The 22376-nt window shown below is 40.1% G+C and overlaps 1 protein-coding gene across 7 annotated transcripts in view; it reads left to right on the plus strand.

Annotated features, from left to right (window-relative positions):
• The window catches only part of ptprsa (protein tyrosine phosphatase receptor type Sa), a 252495-nt gene that overhangs the window by 110337 nt on the left and 119782 nt on the right, over positions 1 to 22376 (plus strand). For all 7 annotated transcript variants that reach the window (XM_074667567.1, XM_074667570.1, XM_074667571.1 and 4 more), the window contains 2 exons: positions 14181 to 14326; positions 17225 to 17366. In XM_074667567.1, the coding sequence (XP_074523668.1) occupies positions 14181 to 14326; positions 17225 to 17366 (288 nt within the window). The remainder of the gene's footprint in view (positions 1 to 14180; positions 14327 to 17224; positions 17367 to 22376) is intronic.

The following is a 22376-nucleotide window of genomic DNA, read 5'->3' on the forward strand; positions in this document are numbered from 1 at the left end:
CTAAACCAACACTAAAGTACATTAAATCTGTGAAGAGATGAAACAGAATGGGGATACTGGAACAGAAAACAAAGTCTACAAAAAATTGTCGCAGATTATTAGAAAAAAGGTCAGAAAAAATGTGAAAACGAGCAATTTTGAGCCTAAAATATTCAATTCCCCTCTTTAAGTTTCAGCTGATTTGAAACTCTAGTTGCATTCCTCTTTCTGTTTTCGTCCGACTTGGTTTCCTCTGTCTTCTCACTGGTTCAAGAAAGCGTTGGGAGGACTGGATCTTTCCTCATGTTTGAACAGAGCTGTCTGCTCCTGATTGCGCAGTGGTTTGAGTGTCTGGAAGCATAATTTGAGTGTCTTTCAGCTCAGCTGCCTGAAAACATCTGAAATTGCTTTCAGACAGCTGTCAAACAGATGCCTTTGTTCTCTTCCTATTTTGACTTCTCTGTCTCACTGATGCGCAGGCTACACAATAATTCATGAGTGGAAAGAAAGGGAAGGTGCAGAAGCTCCTCCTCTGATCAGGTTGTTTCTTTAGAGAGTTGCACGCGGTTTTTGCTTCTTCACTTGAACTTTTTCACCGACTGTTTGCTTACCCTGGTTTAAATAACATTCAGTGCAGTCTGCTTTGTCTTTTTTGGAGATTAGCTTCCCTTTCTCTCTTATGTTCCTTCTCACACACACACATACACACACACACTTACAAATACACTAACAGCAGGGCTCTCTCCCCATCTGTCAGTGTCTGCCAGTCTTTGTCTCCTCTGTGTGGATATTATCGCTGTTCATGTCAAGCTCTTCACTCCGACTCATTGTCTACGTCTCATATTCATACTTTGTTTTTTTGGTTTCATTTCTCGTCCACCTCCTCCCTCCTGGTTTCACACACACAAGCAAAGAAACAAACACTGTCTCACTCTTCTTTCTCATTTTTCGGGGCCACACAGCGTTTCCCCTCCATTATGTCTGCAAATATATGCACACACTCACTCCCTACTTTTGCTCTCTCTGATTGTCTTTCACACCCATGTGCACAGCCAAACACACACACACACACACACACACACACACACACACCCACACACACACACACACACACACACACACACACACACACACACACACACACACACACACACACACACACACACACACACACACACACACACACACACACACACACACACACACACACACACACATATACAGCCCAGTGGTGCAGTTGTCCAATTATAATCACTCCCACCTGCTGGACTGAGAGGATTGGGGTGGGACAAAGACGCTAGCCCCCTCCTCTTATCAACTCCTTCTCTCTTTCTCTCTCTCACACACACACACACACACACACACACACACACACACACACACACACACACACACACACACACACACACACTCAGTGGAAGCCACCCTTGTGCCCAGCTGAAAGCATGATGTCATCCCTTCCTCTCACATCCCTCCCTCCTTCTCCCTCTCTCTGCCCTCCATCCCTTTCCATTTACACCCATAAATCACGGTGAGAAGGAGACATTTTTAATCAAAAGAGAAAGAAAGATGGCTCAATAAATCCCGCCACCTCAAGCGTAATAATGCCTGCCTCCCTGTTTGTGTCTGTCTGTATTTGTCTGCATGTTTTCATGGAATTTGTGTGCAGGCACATGGATATTTATGTGTGTGCATGTGTGAGTAAAAGCCGCTTTAATATGAGGAGTGTCACCTGAGCTTTGTAATGGTTCACTGGCATATTGAGTGAGAGGATCGATGATATTTTTTCAAGCAGAGCTGTAAAATTTGACGGCAGTGTCATGCATTCATAAACCCAGAGCAATCTTGTTAACATGTATTATTTTTCGACCTCCCCGCTCAAAGGTCCGTCTTGTAAATGACAATCACAGATATGTCAGCTGAAACCAGAAACAATAAATACTTCCTTTAGCATATGCCTTTCATACAGCATCAAATTTCCATCCTTTCCTTGTACATTAAGTTCCACTTTATTTTGAATTTTGAAATTAAGTCATGTATTTACAAAAATAAGGCATAAATGTGATAAAGGTTGCTATTTAATCTAGATAAAAGAGAAGAAAGCATCAAAACAGAGACTCAACACTACTTGAAGTGAAAGTAAAATATATAATATATCAGGCTGATCTTGTTAGAAGAACAGGATCAAACGCAGCAGTCAAAAGATGTGTTTAATTTTTCACTCCAACCATCAAAAGGTTGTGTTTTTGACACCATCAGGCCGGTTGATGAATAATTTCTCAGTAGATATTAAAGTGAAGTTTATTACTGAAAATATTAAATGTCTGAATACCATCTTAATTTCTAATATCCTAATATTGGTTTTTGATTTATGAGCAGTGAGACGACCCCACACTAAGACCTCTTGGGGCCCACAATGACTTGATAAAATCTGATTTCCAGCCGTTTCCATGATGATGATTCCTTTAATTTTGTCATTAAGTATTCAGACTTGGTTCAAAGGCCACACGGGGAGTGATAATTCTTCTTATTTAGCTTCAGCCTGTTCCTATCTTCTGGAGCTAAATCCATCCAACAGTGATTAATGTGTTGTCTTATCTGCTGAGCTCATGATATCGTCTGTATCTTAACTCAGGATGGAGGGGATTGAGAATCAGTTCGTGATTTTGGCTCTATGACTTCCACTCTTTTTGTATCTTGTAGTATTTCATAATGTGGCTTTTGTTTTTGGTCAGTGCGACAGAATTACTTGTCAGCCTTTAATTCTTGTCTTTCACCTCCTCCTCACTGCTACATTCTCCTTCTTCGGCCTCTGAGACTCCTCAACAGTAACATTTTTTGGCAAAGTATTCCTGCTAATAATTGGCCAGATCTCAAAGCGATGGGGTGAGGCCGTTCAATTATTTATATTCCTTTGAAGCTGCCAATTGAAAAGGAAAAGAAACGAGGCCCCTTAGTGGTGCTGTTATTTTCTTATTCTTTCCCTCATGCTCCCTCACTCCTTATCATTTTCAGTGAACTGATGTTTGAGCCAACACTGTCAAGTTAACTCTTGTCAAATTTAATTTCTTGTTCACCCTGCTGTTGCATGCTTGGCCCCCTACTTTCCTCTGTTCACTGTTTTTTCCCCAAATAAGAAGAAAACAAGTTAATTTTTAATTGAGTTACAGACATGAATCGCTGCCTCAAGTAGCCTGTTGGCAACGTCTGCATTCAGCAGGATGTTATATGTTGAATTCTCAGAGCTCTAAACTCACAAACACCAGGGGGAAATAACTTTATTTGATGGTGTGAGAAACATCTTTCTTTTTTCTGATGCATCTGTTGGAAGACTTCAAACAACAGTTTTTGAGATGAAGTAAAACGGGCCAATGTGAGGGATTTGCCAGGAGTTACTGTTGACACTTGTTGCATTTTTCATGGGGAAGTTTTAGGTGCAAATATGGTCAACGTACATAGTGAGCAGAAAAAGCCTTGGGATCAGCAGTGTATCCAGACTTATTTTTTATTACAGTGGCCAATCTGAGGATTTGAACCTTTTACACATTCAAATAGTATTTTTTTGTGATTGAACGATCTTATTGTCTGATGTGTATGCTTTTTCAGTATAAGATTAAAACATAATAGACAGCAATATATCTCTTTCACACATGAATCTCAATAATTGAAAGAAAATGAAAAGCTACTTTAAATTAAGATATTGATAGTAAATTCATAATGTACAAACTTAGCTCAAAATTTACAGGGATAAAGACAAATGTGTAAAAATGTATGTAAAAAATGTAATGGAAATCAAATTCTAAATTTGGAATAAAGTCACGTAGTTATGAAATTAAAGTCGAAGTCAATTATTAATGCAGGAGATTAGAGTTGATTATGAAAAACATATATATATTTAAAGAATTTGGTGGAATCTTATGAGCAATAAGGCTTAATTTAAGACTTTTGCTAATTTAAGAGGATATCCAAATATCAGCCAGCCCCCCCTGCTTTAATCTGGGTGCTGCCTTGAAGGAACAGACCAGAAAAGTAACTTGTAACTTAAATCATGTTTATATCCTCCTGCTTAATAGTTTAGCATTCACATGGATTAGCTTTAGCCTGTAATTAAGACTTTTCCTCATAGAATCACTCCCCAATTGTCCAAACTTTACTTCAAGCATGGGATTTTCTTGTAACCATAAGAAACACAGGGGCTAGGTGCTACTTGAGGCCACCTTTTGAGTACGCCCCTGCTCCTGAGAGCTTCAAGTGTATGCCCACCAACTATCAGTTTGTTCAGAGAGACACTTCAGTGTAGTTACAGTATCAGAAAAACATCCATTCATGTAATTAACTTCATGGGATGTTCCCCCTCAGCCACCGTTTTGGTCAAAACAATGGATCAAATATCTGTCCTGCAAGCTTGCAGCCACAGCATCTGTGAGGCTTTTATCTCTGCTTTCTCTGCATCATCCCTCTCTTTCAGGCTCTTTCAGTAACATGCTCCAGTAGCTTGAGTGATGTTATATGTACTCAGTTTGACAGAACAATACGGGTGATTGAAGTGCATGAAAAGCGTTATCCCTCCATTTCTTCTTCCAGCGAAAGGGAATCCAGCTCATCGACGAGGTGGCTTCAAAATGTAAATGCCCTCTGAGCAGGTTTATGTCATCAAGGATTCATAATATCCCATGTCCGTTGGTCTGATAAATATTTCAGGTGTATTTTATATTCAGGTTTTTCTTTTGTTTTATACATAGTGCTATTTAGATTTAAACTGACGGAAAGATCCAGGAAGTGTTTTTTGCTTTGTTTCCAGTGAAAAGACAGAAGATTCCTTTTCACTTGATTCTTTTTGCTGTCATGTCCTTTACTTTGATCAGCCCTCCAACTTCACCTCTGTCGATAGAAGGTGTCTTCTACATTTAATGAGCCAACAAGTGTCAATTTCCTCAAGTGAGTCTCGAAATGACACAAAATTGTCACCATTTCACCTCCTCTGTGTGTGCTTCATGGCCATTTTGAAATCAGACACACACTTAAGCTTAATTTTCCCCCACACTCTCTGAGGAATCGAGTCTATTTATTTCCGATGGGTGAAAGCTTTTTTTTTTTCTTTTAGCCTTTAACAATGGTTTCTATGGGACCAATTTGTGCATATTATGAGTTTGGAACTCTTTTTAGAAACTCTGCTGCACTGTGACAGCAGCGTGGTTGGGCAAAGTTTTTCACCTCTGGGTACAAACACTCCAGAACTTATTTTATACTGGGTTCCCACATCCTGCCACAAGTCCCTCATGGCCTGCAAAGCTTGTGCCCTGCAAGCTTGTTTGGAGTGCATTCAACACAGATGGATCACTGTTTCATGCAATGGGGAAGGGATATTTATATATATATATATATATTAAAACATAACTTCTTAACTAGTTGCAGAAAATCATTTCTGTTGAAATCTCAAAGCAGTTTGTGAAAACATTTTCTTGTAGAGAGATCCAATTAGTGGCTTTGAAAATCCTTTCATGTCAGCCTTTCTGTCCACTTGACTCAAGATGGTCCACATTTGTGATGAAATCTTTTCAAAAAGGATAAATCTTGTCATTTTGTAAAGAACTAGAAAAGACTCATTGTGGTCAAGGTTAAGAGACAGACCATTTGTCACAGTGGAAACTGGCTGTTCAGCTGTAGTAGTACAGACTTACTTGGGGAAACATTGCGACTACAAATTCTTGGTGCCTCTACAATTTTGATCAACCTTTCACATTTTTTATTGATTTAATTGTGTTTTGCAAAGATACTGTTTGAAAGAAACTTAGAAAAAGTGCATTTTAACTGCACCACAAACAATTTTAGAGCCAACTTTTTCATGGTTTTGCTAATACCCCCTAGTCTTGGATCAGACATCATGTCTTACAGAATGACCTGTTGCTGAAGTTCATGATCCGTACAAGTCCTGTATCAAAGATGGTTCATGCTGATGATCAAGTTATCCATCTTTACTTTCAAAAAGCCTGAAAAACTTTCTTCTTTCTCCTTTCCCCTTTTGCTCTTTTCTTGCTGGTTCAATTTTTTCTGCAGCAGTAGTCTACTGGTCTTTGTTGGCAGTGATTGCATGTGAAAACCCCCAGACAAGACAAAGCAAGAGGGGTTTAGAGTAAAGGCTGGGTTTCCATAGTGATGGCGCTCGCCCAGTCAGCCTGTGAGAATTGGTCCTGATTGATGGGGCTTGGTTGTTGAGGCCTGCAGGGTATTTGGTTCGTGTGTGAGGGTGTAAAAGAAAGAATACATGTCTGTTTGGAAGTTCACTTGTGTGTCTGCTGTTAAACACATCCCCATGAATGGACATTTGGATGGATCAATCTGTCCGTCCTTCAATTCCTTGGTGGGTTTGAAAAACTGTGCTAGCATGTGTGTGTTAGCATGTGTGTGCTGTTAATGACTGTTGGGGTTGAGGACTGACAGACAGGTGGCTCTGGCTGTTTGGCAGCCTGCTGAGTCTTTTGGATGGGTTTTTATCGGTCTCTGTCTCTTTCTCTCTCTTCCTGTTAACTTCAACATCTTGGTTTATGTCTTGAAACGTAAAAAGAGCTAAGTTAATATAAACTAGTAGATTTAATTATTTTAATACAAATGATATAATCAGTCTGATGCAATATGATTCTAAGTAAGTTTGTATACGATATGATAAAATTGTATGCATCCTATAACACTATACAAGACAATATTATACCATACCACACTATACCAAATGGTAGGTTTCCATGAAATACTGAATACAATATAGAATGTAATATCACATGTAATAATACAATACTATACAATCTCCTATGATGCTATACCACACTATACCATGCAATGTTTTGTTTTCCCATACAACACTATACAATATAATATAGTATAAGTTGATAAAATGCAATACAGTATCATGATGCAATGGGATTCTAAACCATAGAATCATGAGTTGAGCTGTGATACCATACAATACCAAATAAACACTACAATGCAATACGATTTGAAATAATGTGATGTCATATAGTGCCCATAGCAATAGCTACAATGCATTGCAGTACAGTAACAAATGATACAAACTGATATGAAATCTTATGAAATCCTACAATTCCATACAGTACAGCACAATACGATGCACTTTAAAGTGTCAGTATTATACAGTAAGATATGGTACAATGTAAAATGATACATTTTCATGCAATATGATACAGTACAAAACAATACGGGTTAATACAGTACTATCATTTATGATTCAGCACCATGGGATGCAACAGTAGAACAAAACAATACAGTAGAATGTGATACAGTGCAGTTTAGTACAATAGAATATTATAAAGTAGGATACAATATGATTTTGTGCAATAGAACAAGATTCAGTATTATACAGTACAATACAAAAATATATAATATATTGTAATACAATTTGGTTTTCTTACTAATTTGAAAACTTGCCTTTGACTTTACTCTATTACATGATAGTGTATAGTATAGACAGTGATTAAAAAAACAAAAACATGTAGCAAGCAGGCAGAGTAACAAACACCAGTCACGACCACATGTTGTTGCAAAATTGCACCACTCCCACTTTCTCTATTTTATTTTCCCAAGCAGTCTCAGTCCGGATAGTGCCGGAGATTGAGGGTGTTGTTTTGTTGTGTAGCTGCTGTTAGGCTAATATGAAAATGAAGTTTAATTTCATTCAGGTTTAGCTTCAATAAAGCAATTTTTAAATAACATCCAGTTGATCATATTGCTCTCATCCACTTAGGGAGCATACCAGGGAAAGAAATGAGATTTATCTGTTAGTACACAAAAGCAGTGGAGTGTCTGTCAAGATAAAGTGGCAGTGAGTGGGATGAAAGTGTTCATTGCTCATATTCCGTTTACATTGATGTCACTGTCATCTACATCCTCATGACAGAGATGCGCTATACATCAGATGAGTGTTATGGGAATGAGTTTGCTCATAGTAATACCTCCTATAGAGCCAAAAGGTTTGAATGTGCTGTAAAAGATGTCTATTTGGAGCAAGATGGATGACAAGTGCCCTTTTCCCAATTTTTCTGCCTTTTTGCTGAAAATCACTGAATGGTCATGCGTCATTTTGTCTCCCACTCTGCTAATTCAGCAGGATAATGGCTCCTATTTATGACCCAGGAAGCTTTTCTCCATCAATTACTGTATTAGTCATAAAGCTGGTCCTCTCCCTCCTCTTAAAGCCCCCCTGAACCCCCCAAATGACAACAGTAAAATACTATAAATGGAGCTGTCTCATATTCACATACCCACTCCCACTCTCCACCACTTTATAATCACAGCACTGGTGTATTCGGTCTTATCAGCTCTGACAGAGGTAGCTACCAGTAGCAGGTGGTTGCTATATTAGCTAAACAAGCGTCTGTGAGCACAGTGTGAGGTTTTTTTTTCCCTCCCCCTGTTAGCTGCTCATGTTTGCGTGGATCTGTTCTATTCTCAGGGCCCTGTGAAGATAGCCGGGCCCCCACTTGCTGGTTATTTCAGCTCAGGCCATGTCCCCCTGCCAGGCAGATAAAGACAGGTCTTGTGTGCTTATCTGGGCTGTGCTGTAGCTCAGTGTGTCTGAGGGAAGCTGGGGAAATGGAGAGAGGCTTTAGTGGAAGGGACAAATGACCAATGCGGTTGCAATGTCCTTTCAATGTCATCTGTGGGAGCATAGCACTCACCGTTTGGTGGAGGCTTTTTTTACGAGGTACATTACAGCTGAAGAGGAGGATGCTTTTTTTGTATCGGTGGCACCAGTGGGAATCAAACTTCACAGGCACTGTGCTGGTGCCACTGTGCTCTTGGTAAAACCTAGTAAGAGGAGGACATTTAAGAATATGTATGCTGAGCTGTAAGCGGAGAAAGATGTGATTAAAATCATGAAATATTTGATTAAAATCATGAAATATTTGATTAAAATCATGAAATATTTGATTAAAATCATGATATATTTGAACTGTCGAGAGGTTGTTCCATACCAAAACCGTATGCTGCTTGATGGTGATAGAATAGAATAGAATAGAATAGAATAGAATAGAATAGAATAGAACTTCATTGTCATTGTAACAAGTACAACAAAATTGAAGTCACAGCAGCAATCAAGAACACAAAAGTAAGAAAGTTTATAGAAAGTGCAAAAAGGTCCGTAAGAAAATAGATGATGACAGCTTGTCCATCATTCTCCAGTTCAGCCAGCCTTTACCTCCACAGGGTCCAGGACTGAGCTTCTTCAGTCATGCTCCATCTCTGTCTCCTGTATCCTGTCTGCTCACAGCAAGTGAAGTTCTTCCACTGTGGCGTTGGTATCTGATGTTAGCTCCATTAGCCATATCTGTGAACAGCATGATGCTACTCTGCCCTCTGGTATTCCCTCTGTTGCTGGGTTAGCACAGCTAGCTCGTCCATCTTATTAGAGATAGATCTTACCTTCCCAAAAATGATGGATGGAAGGACAGGTCAATGTCGTCACTTCTTAGCTCACACCTGAAAACCAGGACGTCGTCCTCACCTCCTTCTCCTCACCTTGTGGGAAGACATCAGGCCTCACACCAGTTAGCATTGACATGCTACAGGCTGCTAACGGCTGAGTTCACACGTAAACAATGCAGCCATGGTTACATGTAGGATCTCCAGACAAACACAGGAGAAAAAGTAGTAAAAATATCACTGAAGCCACAAAAAGTTTGGTGTCCATGACCAACAAATCAACCATACAAAGTAATGATCCACTCCAAATACAAAGATTATGAAAAAGAGACGAAATATATTACAAGAAATCTACAAAAAAGAGAGGGCTGCTGCAAAAGGCAGCCATAGCCAACAGGGCGGTGCCTAGCAAACAAGATAGATGCTGAATTAAATATTTTGCTGCCATGACAGCACTATAAGAAACCAAATCTCAGTGCAAGCTTTTTTGAGATGATTTTACCAAAAATCAACTTAAGGTGTCATTGATCATATGCTGGGTTGCACTCTTGAAAGGATTGATCTTAAGCAGGAAATCCACAAATTTGATACCCTGCTACATAATAGCAGCCCCTGTTTGTCACTTCTTGGCTCCATGATGCACAAAACTCAGCCCAGTCCAAACCAAAAGCCCAGTGAATAAGCTTCTCTATTGATACTACTGTGCGGTCTATGCCATCACTCATTACTGGGATTATTTTTTAAGCAGTTTAAGCTCTGATACCACTCAACCTCTCCCACCCTGCAATTAATGGCTTTGGGGCAAGGTTCAGAATTGGGGGGAGAAAAAGTCCAAGTCAACAGTAACTGGCAGTAGAAGCCTGGAGGCACAGAGCAGTGGAAAAAAAAGAGGTTAATTAGGCTCATCAGAGTTCACACACAGCATACCTGTTGTAATTGCACTATAGAAGGAATATGGGTACAAAGCCGCTGTCTCTACCTTGAAGCTAATCTGGGATGTTTAAACACAGTTGAACCTTCAATTTGAGTAGCCTCAAGCACTGGTGTGACCTTTTAATCCTAAAAAGAATATGGATTGTCAAATTTTTAATCATGAATTAATAGAAACTTGCACACTCTTACCCTCACAGTTTTTACATCCAGTTTAAATGACAAGGTGCCTGTGGATTTGGGTCTTGATATTAGGGCATAACCTCAGCACAAAAATTGAGACAGTTTGAGTTTAGTAGATTATTTTTTTGTTGCAACAATGCCTCTTAACAATACACCTTATATATTTGTAAAGCCAATTTATTTCACTTATGAAAGTTACTACATTTTTAAATAACATGCATTTGTAGGATGAACAGCAGAGCCAAGTATGTGGCTTGAGACCAATGAAAAAATGGCAAAATCTTCTTTGCCAAGACCAAAGAGCTTATTCTGTTGCTCTTGACTCATGAATCAAATGTTTTCATTTTGTGTTTGAAAAGGTAAAGAAAAATGAAGAGGGAAAAGTTTCTTGATAAAATATTCAACACTTTCTGTCTTGTCTTCCTCTTTGCATCATCTTGTCTAGTCCCTGGGGCTCCTGTCACCTCCTTTCCTTTCCTTACTTTCCCTTTGTGCCTTTTAAGCACCGACCTCACTGACTTCTCCCTAACTCCCCTCCATTAACCTCAACTGAGCCTGAGTCTTTTCGACTTCAACCGTATTTCAAGCAAGCTCCTCAACTTTTCTTAAACCTTCTTGATTGAAAACTTTAAACAATGTGTTACGAGCCCATCAATCTGGAGTTAAACCCAGACTGACAACGGAGGCAGACAAATTAATTTTACATCGCTCTCTTCCTCTGAAGCAAGTGAGAAGAAGAGGAGGAGAGAGAAGGCGACTGGGTTGAAATGTCGAGCGGCGCAGAGGGAAACTAATCAAAGAGCGCCTGCCTTCAGCGGGACCACAGCCACAGGCCTTCTCTGTGTAAATCGCTCCTCTGTTTGGACAGAGGGCACATTGTAAGGCGAGGTCAAATGCAGAGGGGCTGTGTTGTGTAGTTTGAGAATGGAAAGTGAGTGTAAAATGCCAAAAGGGATCATTTTATGCAGCAGACATGCAGTGCTTGAAAGCTTGAGGAAAGCCACTGAAATATACAGTATTCAAAACATGTTGAAGTGAATTTTTGAAGTGACAGATGAGAATAAGTTTTGTCATTTTAAGGTACTTTTCTAAATGTAAATGATTCACAGCTTTGCTTTTATGCACATACAAGTTATTTGGATGCAAGATAATCCCCAAGGAGAGGCTCTTCAAGTTTTGCTAAGGATACTGCCTCTGATTTTTAGCAGAATTATAACAACTAACCATAACTGAAACTGAAAATCCACCCACACAAAACTGTATGCAATAACAGAATTTTCAGGGCGGAAAACTTCCCAAAACATTTTACATTTTGATTGAAAACCTTCTGTGTGTGTCAGTCTTTCCCAGGGGTTATTTTGTGATAGATTCAGAGTAAGATTTAAAGAGAGCAAAGACATCTATTTGAAAATGCACCAATCAATACACTTTCGTTTTGACCATCGGAAGGCTGGAAATCAATATTTTGCTACATCAAAATGATTTTCAGCAATACAGGCCTGTAATACTTGTTATATGAGTGGAAAAAAACGTATCCCTTCCCTGTGGCTTTTCTATTTAGATCAGCATGTTGTCTGTCAATGTCAAAACACTACCAGCCTGCCAGAGTGAGGATTCATTATATTTTTCACACATACTATGCAGTCGTCACTTTAATTAAAAGATCAGACAACAATTTGTGCACAGAAGGAATTACAGCTTTGATCTTGGCTGTAAAGTCAGTGTCAGGCTCTTCCCCTTGACCTACATTCAGTATACCTAAAATCAATCAAGAAAGACGGTGGAAAGGATTCAAGCCAAGACTGGCTGTGCACTTCTGAAGGTGAGAAACTCTGGCAGATCTAAGAAGCTGAAACATGATATTAAAGCAGTGGCTTTCAGTCCAAAGCATTTTTATTTTAGTCCGACCATGAACAGCTTAATAAGAAAACATTCTTGCTTTCAGCAGTAATCTTGCATTCCCAGACATCTAAACCTGTTAAGTCAAGGTAAAGTGTGTCATCATATGAAAAAAAAGGAAACAAACACGTCTCTGGCTGAGACTTCTGTGCCCTGTCATCCTTCAGAGAATTAATTTTCCTTTAAAAAGCCAAGCTGGTTATCGAAATAGAGAAAGTGCCTTTGAAACTAAACTGCCATTAGTTTAACTGGTTGATATTTCTTGATGTAATATTTGCATCACATCTATCTGAGTTGTTAGTCTTGGGCTCTGAGATGAACTTTGCATGCAGTGCGTTTGCTTTCCTGAAGCAGAACACTCCTCAATATTTTTTTCTCCTCTTGTCCTACACAATTTCTCTCTGCCTTATTCTCTCTAAAACACTCAGCTTCTATCTCTCTCCCTCAGCCTGATAATGAATGCAGGAACTCTCCTTCATGTGTGTTTAGCAGTGCCTGGAGACTGGTGTTGGCCCATGGTCCCTTAATTATTAATTTGACGTTATGCGCTAGCCGTTTGATCATTCCCACATATCTGTATGATTCACTTTTAACGAGTTCCCCAGGACTCTGTTTTTTTTCTCTCTCCATCTCTCTCCTTTTTTTTCCAAAAGGCTTGTTGTCTTGAAAATGTTGCAACTGAGGGTTAGAGTGAAAAAATCTTCACCATCAAAACTAACTTTTGATGGAGTGTTGAACTAAAGAAAGTCTACTCTGTGAACACATGCACTTTTATTGTGCATGGTTCTGGGGAGAATTCAATCATTTATCATGGCTTTGTGGGTGCTTCTCTATATTTGACTGAAAGAGTTGTCTTACTTTTAATGTACACTTCAGTGTCAAATGACAACAAACCTCACTTGCCTCAGTTTTGTCTTTTATTTTCTCTGGGTTTGTTCCTGTCCTGGGTCAATTTCCCTGTGGAATATTTATGATACAGTTTACAAGTGTATCCGTCAGAAACTTGAGATTTGGCTGTTGGACCTGTAGCTCTGATGTGTCTTGCAGGCCTGGGACAATAGTCAATAAATAAATACATTATTCAATAAATGGAATGAACTAAATAATTTTGCCAGCCTTATTATATAGCCATTTGCAAGCGTGTTTGATTTTGTAGTCTGGGATGGCGCTGATGAGGCTGATGAAGGCTCATGGATGATAGAAACATCTGCACAAACTCTGAACAGTCCAGTTGCCTCAGTTTGGGGAATTTCGAATAACTGAGATGGATGAGTGAGAATTAACATGGACACAGAGGGTGTAGTTTGCTATATCACTTAAGAAATTCTGATTTAACTCAGTTTCTTATTCAACTGCAATTTTTGACTAAGAGCCCATTTTATTTTCTTGTTTGTTTTTTCTTGGGATATTTTAAAGTTATTGATATTCCAATTACATTAATAAAAATACTCATGATGAATAAAAGTTTATTGCATTTGGAAGGGTGTATTGCATTATTATGATATATTGTTTTTATATAAATGGTTAATTTGGTCTCAAAATAATATTGTCAATAATATCACTCCTCGTCAATAATTGTGGGACAATCATCAAGCAAAATTTGTTATTGGCCCAGGCCTAGTGTCAAGGTCACAGGACTCATATTGGTTTGTGAGATATTGGATGGTTGCGCTTTTTAATGCCAACTTAAAAAGAACTGAGCTAGCTTGAGCTATCCTGTCCTGTGCTAATAGTGTTCTCTCTTCTCTTCCCAGCACCACCACGGTTCACTAAAGTTCCTGTCGACCAGACTGGTGTCTCAGGGGGCGTGGTTTCCTTTGTGTGCCAGGCAACAGGCGATCCCAAGCCAAGGGTTAGCTGGAACAAGAAGGGGAAGAAGGTGAACTCCCAGCGCATAGAGGTGAGTCTGCAAGATGCTGACATCTGCAGGTGTGGAGGGCAATTAAAAAAAAAAAAAAAAAACCTTTGTTGATTTCTTGAAAAATGAAATAGGATAGTTTTCCCATACTTGACATCTTTAAGGAAAGTTTGATGTATTTTTCATTTGAAGTAGGTTTGTTGATGTGAGATACTTGTCAACACTATGTGCACTACACCCACAGGAGGAGCCAGTCACTGGTGAGACTGAGTTTTACACACAACATTTCATCTGCTGACAATACTAAAGTGAAGTGGATTTCAGCAAAGTCAATTTCAAACATACACACAGGAACCAAATTAGCTAAATTCTGTAGTAGAGCTTACCCATCTGTAATGGTTGACACATTGGCCTCTGTGTCGGTATTCTGCTCTGTTTCCAAAGATAAGGGGCCAACCTGGCTGGCACCCCATGAAATACTGAAAATTGGCTGTTAATTCATACACCCTTAGCTAAAAAATATAAAATATTTTTTAAAGCCAGAACTTAGCTGGCGTTAGATTATCAGAGTATTTGCCTTCACTGTTAAATAGTTCAAACAGTAAAAAGCAAGACTTTGGCAGAAATCACGTTAACAGATGAAGCAACAGGTTTTTTTTCTCTTGGGCTTTGTCCTGTTTATTTTCTTTTACTCCCATGTAACAGAAAGTGAGTTAAACTAAATAAATATACTGTTTCCCAGGAAGAAAAATTGTATCATTTGGATTTGAACTTTGCTGAAAATATTTGTGACAATGTCAGGGCAAAATTAAACGAATATACAACCTGTTCGCTGACATTTTTCAGCATTTAAGGAAGTAAATGTTACATTTTTACCTTTATAACACAAAGCTAAAGGATGTTGTTCTTCACATTCCCCTCTCCATAACCTTTATTTGTGGCTCTTTTTGAACATTGCCATGCACCACTTTCACAGAAAAAGCAGACATTTCTATAGCAGTTTGGTTCCCACACAGTCGGTTTAGAAAGGATGTTTTCATTTGCTTTCTTCACCCACATTTTTTAAAAGTAGTTTTAGACAAAAACTCCCAACCTTTTCATTGACTTGCTTCTCTGACCTTTGAGCCATATGCAAGCCTAGAACAAGCTTCAGGAATTCAATGCAATGCAGAGCTCTCCCATTCTTCCTGCTCAGAACTGTTGGCACTTCACTGAATCTACCGTTGTCACATTCTTGTTTCCCGAGCTGTTTTCCTTTCCTGCATACAGCCCTGTCTGTCTGCGTGAATGTGTCTATCTGAGCGTTATTCATGATGTTTGTTGTTCAGTTCTCGGCAGGCGTCCCAGATGGCATCTCTAAAAGTCTTGATTGATGCTCAGTGTCTCTTAATTAAAAAGTTGCTTTCGTTAACGACGACGACAGTGCACAGGCGTTAGTCGTGCACATGCTGCGGCACGAGCACATCCAGAGGGGAGGGGAGTAAAAATCAAAAAGTGACAACAACATCAACAGAGGGAGAGGCAGCATCTCAACAGAGGACAAAATAAAAAGAGAAGTTATGTTTATACGTTCCCTTCTTCTGCATGCTAAGTGGGAAACAAAGCCAAGGGCGTGACGGAGCCCGCCAGAATGGACGCTTCCCTTCTTCCGTTTAGGATAAAATAAAGGAAAAAAAAGGTTTTTGAAGTAGTTGTGAATTTTTTTCCTCCTTTCTTCTACCCTCTAGACAGCCGCTTTGATATCGATCATGATGCCGTGCTTTGCAGTGTTTTTAGCCTAATTAGCGCCTCAGCCCTGAGATGTGCAGCAGTGGAGCAGCAGGGCTGCTGAAGACTCATACTTGTATCTCAAAGTCATGCTTTGCTCTGAGATCTCAGCACTGAACCCTTCGAGATTAGCAGGGGAAATGGCTGACTACATTAAAAGGCAGGGGTAATTGGCACAGAAATGCCACCATTTAAATTCCAGTCATTGACCCAAGCCTTGACGTTCTGCTTCTTGCAGCAGGATACATGACAGTTGATGTGGTTTTCAGGGAGATCAATCCTGTGACTTTTTAGAATTCGGCTGGGTGCCAATGTCATTAAGTACTCTGTCAAAACAGCACTCCTCAGCTTTAGCAGCATGTTTAAAAAGCTGCTATTAAACCACTTCTATTTGTAATGACACCACTATTCAAAAGCAGTTGATTGAGTCATTTAATTAAAGATAATAACCCTTAGTTTTTGTTGTTTTTCATGATTAAAACATCAGGATTATGACTTAAAAGGGAAAATGATCTCTAAATCTGTAAAATGACTCCTGCTAAATTCACAGATGTGCTTTCTTAGTCATAGTAATGTGTTACTGTGGATTGTTACACATGTTTTTTTCTACTATAATGTGTTGTAAGTAAAAATGTGTTGCTAGTCAAGGATGATGTTTGATGTTTTGTCACATACTTATTATTAAAGCATTAAAGGTGTCAGTGTTTTTACAGCTCCTCCCAAATAAAGTCCCTTTTTGGTTGGCGAGTCTTTTTTATTTGAACTCGCACATTCTACTGCTCAGTATTCTCAGCACAGGATGCAGTCAGTGTAGTCTGATTTTGTTTTTCCAAAGGTTCAAAACAAAAGGGCTTTACGGAGAACAAAGGGCATAATTACAGATAAAAACAAGAGATGAAAACACAGGGGGGCAAGCACATCACACACACACACAGATAGTGTTTAGTGTGTCTGTGAGGTAGGAGAGAGGAAGTGTGTTTGCTTAAAACTGTGTATTTATGAGGACTAGAGGCATAGTAAGAATAGCTGCTTCACATTTATTTGGTTTTGGGTCAAGTTTAGAGAGACCGACTTAAAAACAACAAAGACGCTTGCACAAAGACTTCCCTGTATCTCTCAGGAAATACTTTGCCCGTATGCTACCACTCTGACTATGTACTGTCTACCTCATAGACCATCGAGTTTGACGAGGGCGCCGGTGCTGTACTCAGAATCCAGCCTCTCCGAGCGCCCCGTGATGAGAACATCTACGAGTGTGTTGCAGAGAACAGCGAGGGGGAGATCACTGTCAATGCCAAGCTGTCCATCATCCGAGGTGAGTCCTGCATTGTTAATCAGTGTTCAGAGGGATAACTATGAAAAAAATCATTGAACAGCACATCTGGGAGCTCCCTGGTCTTTTATGATGACATCTTGGACAGAATTTTTGAACTACACTTGACAGTGAGTGAGGGGGCTGCTTGAAACCCTTTTGACTGCATTTTCTGTTGATCCATTTTTGACAGTCTAGCTGTAAAGACTGGGGTTTTTGATTCATACCTTTGAACAACAACATATGCATTAAACTTCATATTAAACTCACATATACTGTAACTGATGCAACCACATAGTTTTCACTTAAAGCTTGCTTACTAATCACTGTATTATACAAGATAAATCAGCAGAATTATGTAAATCTTCACCAGAGCAGCCAAATTATTATATTTGAAAATCTGGAGGACTATTTCTTCACACCTCTCAGCCTACAAAAAAAAAAGCCTCAACTCCCAGCAGATGGACAGTGTGAAGGCTGTTTATCAAAGATCCATCAATTTGATGAAACTAATCAACTGTCCATTCATGAAAGAGCTGAACCTCTATTGGCCCCTGATGAAAACCCAGAGGATCCCTGAATGAAAAAGATTGATTGGTCACACACACACAGTCAGGGCACAGTCACTGACAGATGCGTCTAGAAGAAGAAGCGCACTCACACACCAACACAGGTGTAAAATAACAATAAAGTGCAAGATGTGTAGATGAAATCAGTGATAGCTGAACTATTTGAACCATATTGATTGGCTCCTATAGCTGCTAGTTTAGATATAATGACGACAGTTTAGCTGAGGCTTAGAGGTCATGGTGGACGTCATCAGAGGTGAGCATGTGGTCACACTCTCCCTCTTTCTTGTTCTACCTGTCTCTGCTGTCGGCCTCACACAGACACACACGGCCAATGTCTTCTCCTCTGTTCTGTCCTGCCACCATCTGCCATGTTTCCAGGCCTGGATGAAGCTGAGCTATTGCTGGCTGGCTGGCAGCACATGAGCTGCTAGGCCTTCCTGGCTGTCAGAATCACAGGCAGTGAAATGGGGTGGGGAGTGTGGTGTGTATGTGAGTGTGTGGGTTTTTGGACACAATGATTGGAAGACTGGCCCAGTATCCTGGGGTGGTTATTGTTTGCTACAAACCTCCTACCCTGAAACATGCTGGCAGGTGCTAGGGGAGTGTTAGTGCCTACGGTGTCCTTCAAAACTTGATGTACATCTTGAATTGAAGTACTTGGAGTCCTGAAACTCATGTGTGTTCTGCTCCTTGTCAGTGTTTCTCGTGCTGTAGCCCTAAATCATGCACATCAAGGAAACAGGTAGCACTTTGTTATTCATAAGGACATTTGCAACTAATTTACTCAAGGCTGGTTAAAGTTGGGCCTTATTTTCTCCCAATTTGATCCTGTGAATGGAAGCAGTTTGTTATAGTCAGGACTTTTACAGATAAATATGCAGAAGCTGTTCCAAATTGGACACCAATTTGAGCCTGCTTTCACTTCATCCATGTCCAGGAAAAGGTAGTAGTTTGGTGCTGTTTATAAGGGCCTAGGCTGTGGGTTTAACTAAAAAATTTTCAATTTTGCCTATGTTTATATCTAAAATTGATCCTATGGCTAAACAATAAGGGAGCAAGTAGCAGTTCTGTTGTTTAAAGGACTATTGCCACTGCTTCCCACTAAAGATGTCAATATATTGATCCTGTTTTGGCCCTTTTATGACCACTGTTTTAAAGGACTTCTACTGCTGCTCTCCACACAAGAGTTCAGATGCTTTTCGGTGCATTTATGGGAAAATTTAAATTATATAGAGGATCTGTTCAAGTTTTGAACCTGTTGCAACCCTGGTTTGGCTTCATTCATTCCCATTAAAGAAGCTGGAAGTAATGAGGTGCTGCTGTGATGGCTATGGTCACATGGCTAATAATAACTTACAAAAAATGATCAAATTTAGACCCTATTCAAACCAGATTTGACCTCATGTCTGGGTATTGATGCAGCAGATAGCTTTACCAGACTTGATGAAGTTACTTAGGCTCTGGACCAGCGATTTCCCAAAGTAGGGGTAATAAGACACTGGTGGGGTGTTATGAAATGCATTCCAAATCAAAAACTATTAACTCTTGCATTTTGCATCCATTATTTTAATATATATATATATAAAAAAAACAATAATTGTCTAATAATTGACTAAATTCGTACAACATGATTAAGGTTTGTTGTGCCTTTTATGTTTGTTTGTTTGTTTGACTGGCCTATCAGCAGGAGTGGTCTCCGTCACTGTCACTCTGGGGGATTGCAGGCTGAAAGTTTGCAACCCCTGCTGTAGACAACAAAAATATGTTGAAAAGTTCATACCACGTGTTTTATATGCAGTAAGAATGCTCGTTTTTAATGGACCACTCCAAAAAAAAAACAGATTTCCCTTTATGAGGAAATCCTGGACACAGAAATGGATTGAACACGAGAAAATGAGAACAAGGAGTGAGGACACTGCATTTCGACCCACACGCTCAGGCTTGCATGTTATCAGTTGTGTGAAAGAGCACAGGGCAAACCCAGGGCGGTCCACAGGAGGAGCAGGAAAATGAAATGTGTTGGAATTCAACTCAATTAGGTTTCCTCTAAAGCCCAGAGGAAGATGGCAGCTTTTCTGCCCAGGCAAGACTCAGCACCGAAGGAGGGATGAAAGTGTGATGATGGAAGGTGAAGATGCAACATGTGCAGCAGAGGAGGGGAATGGTGCATTCCCCTCCTATCCGTTTTCCATCTTGGATGAGGTCGAACCCCCCTCCTGCATTAACCCATTAGTGCTAGAAGGAAGTCATAGAGTAAAAAGGTTAAAAATTGAGAATATGAGAAGAGGAAGGTGTAATTTAATTCACAGAAAACGCTGAAATGTGCGGATGGAGAGAGGTGTTCAGGGTTAAGTGAAAATGTGTAGAGAGTAAGTAAAAGAATCATGGTGATCTATGGAGAGAATAAGAGGAGCAGAGGGAAGAAATACGAGAGAAAATGTGGAGAAGTTGGACAGAGATGAAGGGAGACAACACGGGGTGCTGTGGACGATTGGCAGCGTAGCACAGGTGAGGAGGACAATAGGCAAACATGGGTTCTTGGAACAGGGGCATAGGATTATGGGATATGGGACAAGGCACATGGGACACATTCACAGAAAACAGCGGGTGGTTGTGGTCTGGGATCTGGAGAGGCAGAAAATGGGTCAACAGTAGGTTACTTGGCCAGAATGCTTCGCAGATTCACTGGAAAAAAACAGCTGCAAGCAAACACAATCCCACAAAAACAACATACACATAGATATAAACAAATGTGCATCGCTATGAATCAATATGATGCTTTTATGCACATTCAATTGACTGTGAATACCTACTGTAAAGCTGTGGAGAAATCTTTACTTCAAAGTAGCAGCATGTCACATTGAAAGCTGCACGCATACTTGTATGAATGAGCATGCAGCATAGCAGCTTTTTATAACATGGAGCAAGTTGTACTCCAAGAGAAAAATAACAGTAGGGTGAGCTCATCATATGCACACCCTTGTGCTTGTCAACAACAATAAAGATGTGCTCATATGTGTTATTTATAAAAATGCACAGTTTTAGTAATGAGACTTTTTCAAACAAAAGATGTGCAGAACATACTAAACTCGAACCCTATCTCTGTATTCTTTTTTTAAAACTGCACCATAACAATGACAGCACCCCACCTTCTCATCTGTTTATGCTAACGTGCATGTTTGTGTGTTAGTGGCAAAGGCAGGCTGCGTTTAGCACCAACGGTGACACCTCCTTGGCTGTTGCTCCACTGCCTCAGCTGAATACCTAAGATGGGGGCCATCTGGCTCCACTAAGACACATACACAGTCCTCTGGGAGTCCTTGGAGAGGGGCAGACAAGTGTAAGAAGCACACTCTTGTAGCGTGAATCGGTGTCAAAGAATGACTAGTTAATTATTAACAGCAGAATGCCAGCATTCCACCGGAGCGAAAGTATAACTTTCAAAAGACATTTAAACTTACAATATGCGAGTTTAAATTTAAGTCGGGGCACCACCCAGTTTAGAGAAAACAGGGAAACTTTAAAAAGGTTTACTGTAAGAATTTGTGAGTTAATAATTCATGGAATTATCAATTATCATGTCTCAATATCAAAAGGCCGCTACATCAAACGTGAATTCTTTTGAACGGTGTACAGAGGCTGTTAATTTCAACCACACAAAGACAGAAAGCAATTTCTTTATATATGAAAAGTTTATTTACTAACTAAAAAGAGGAAAATGTGCATGAATAAATGAACAGGTGAAAGATATAAAAGGATAAATGCAATGAGGAATAGAAAGTGAAACTGATCATAAAAACCGGAATAAATGGAATAAAAATGACATAAACCAACCCGCATAAACTAACTAACCCACCCAAGATCTCTGGGGCATTGACCACGATATACCAGTGAATGCAAGATTGTCTTACACAAGTTCTGAGGCCGATGGTGAGAGTGGAGGGGGCAACAGAGGTGGCTGGGTCCCGCTGCAGATGTCTGCGGATGTCCGTTGAGGGATGATGGAGAGGCTGGAGGCCTGCTGCAGGTCATCTGAGCGTCACGGAGGTGATGTCCGATGAGTTGAGTCCGTCGAATCGATTCTCACAGCGGCAGTAGCAGCTGGAACAACGGTGATGATGCCGGGCGTCGGGTTGAAACTTTGGCAGAGTTCCAAAGTTGAATCACCGCAGGGAAAGCAGTGAGCAGCGCTCGTCTCCTGACGTCAGCGCATGAGGGGGAATCCCCGTCGATCAGCTGGGTGTCTCAGGGAGAGACCCAGGCATCGATAGATGACTGGATGCAGTCGGGCTGAGGTGACTTGCGTCTCAGCCTGTAGAGTCTGGAGCCGGTGATGAGCTTAGAGTTGGCATGTGCGTTGCCAGTTGAGGAGCAGAAGGAGAAGAGCCTTCTGAAAGAAGTAAGAGGAAAGAGCCTTCTGGATGAAGGGTAGAAGAAAAGA

The sequence above is a fragment of the Halichoeres trimaculatus genome, unplaced genomic scaffold (assembly GCF_033239565.1).
Source record: "Halichoeres trimaculatus isolate MK-OKI-2021-1 unplaced genomic scaffold, fHalTri1.1 fHalTri1_scaffold_4, whole genome shotgun sequence".
Classification (NCBI taxonomy): Eukaryota; Metazoa; Chordata; class Actinopteri; order Labriformes; family Labridae; genus Halichoeres; species Halichoeres trimaculatus.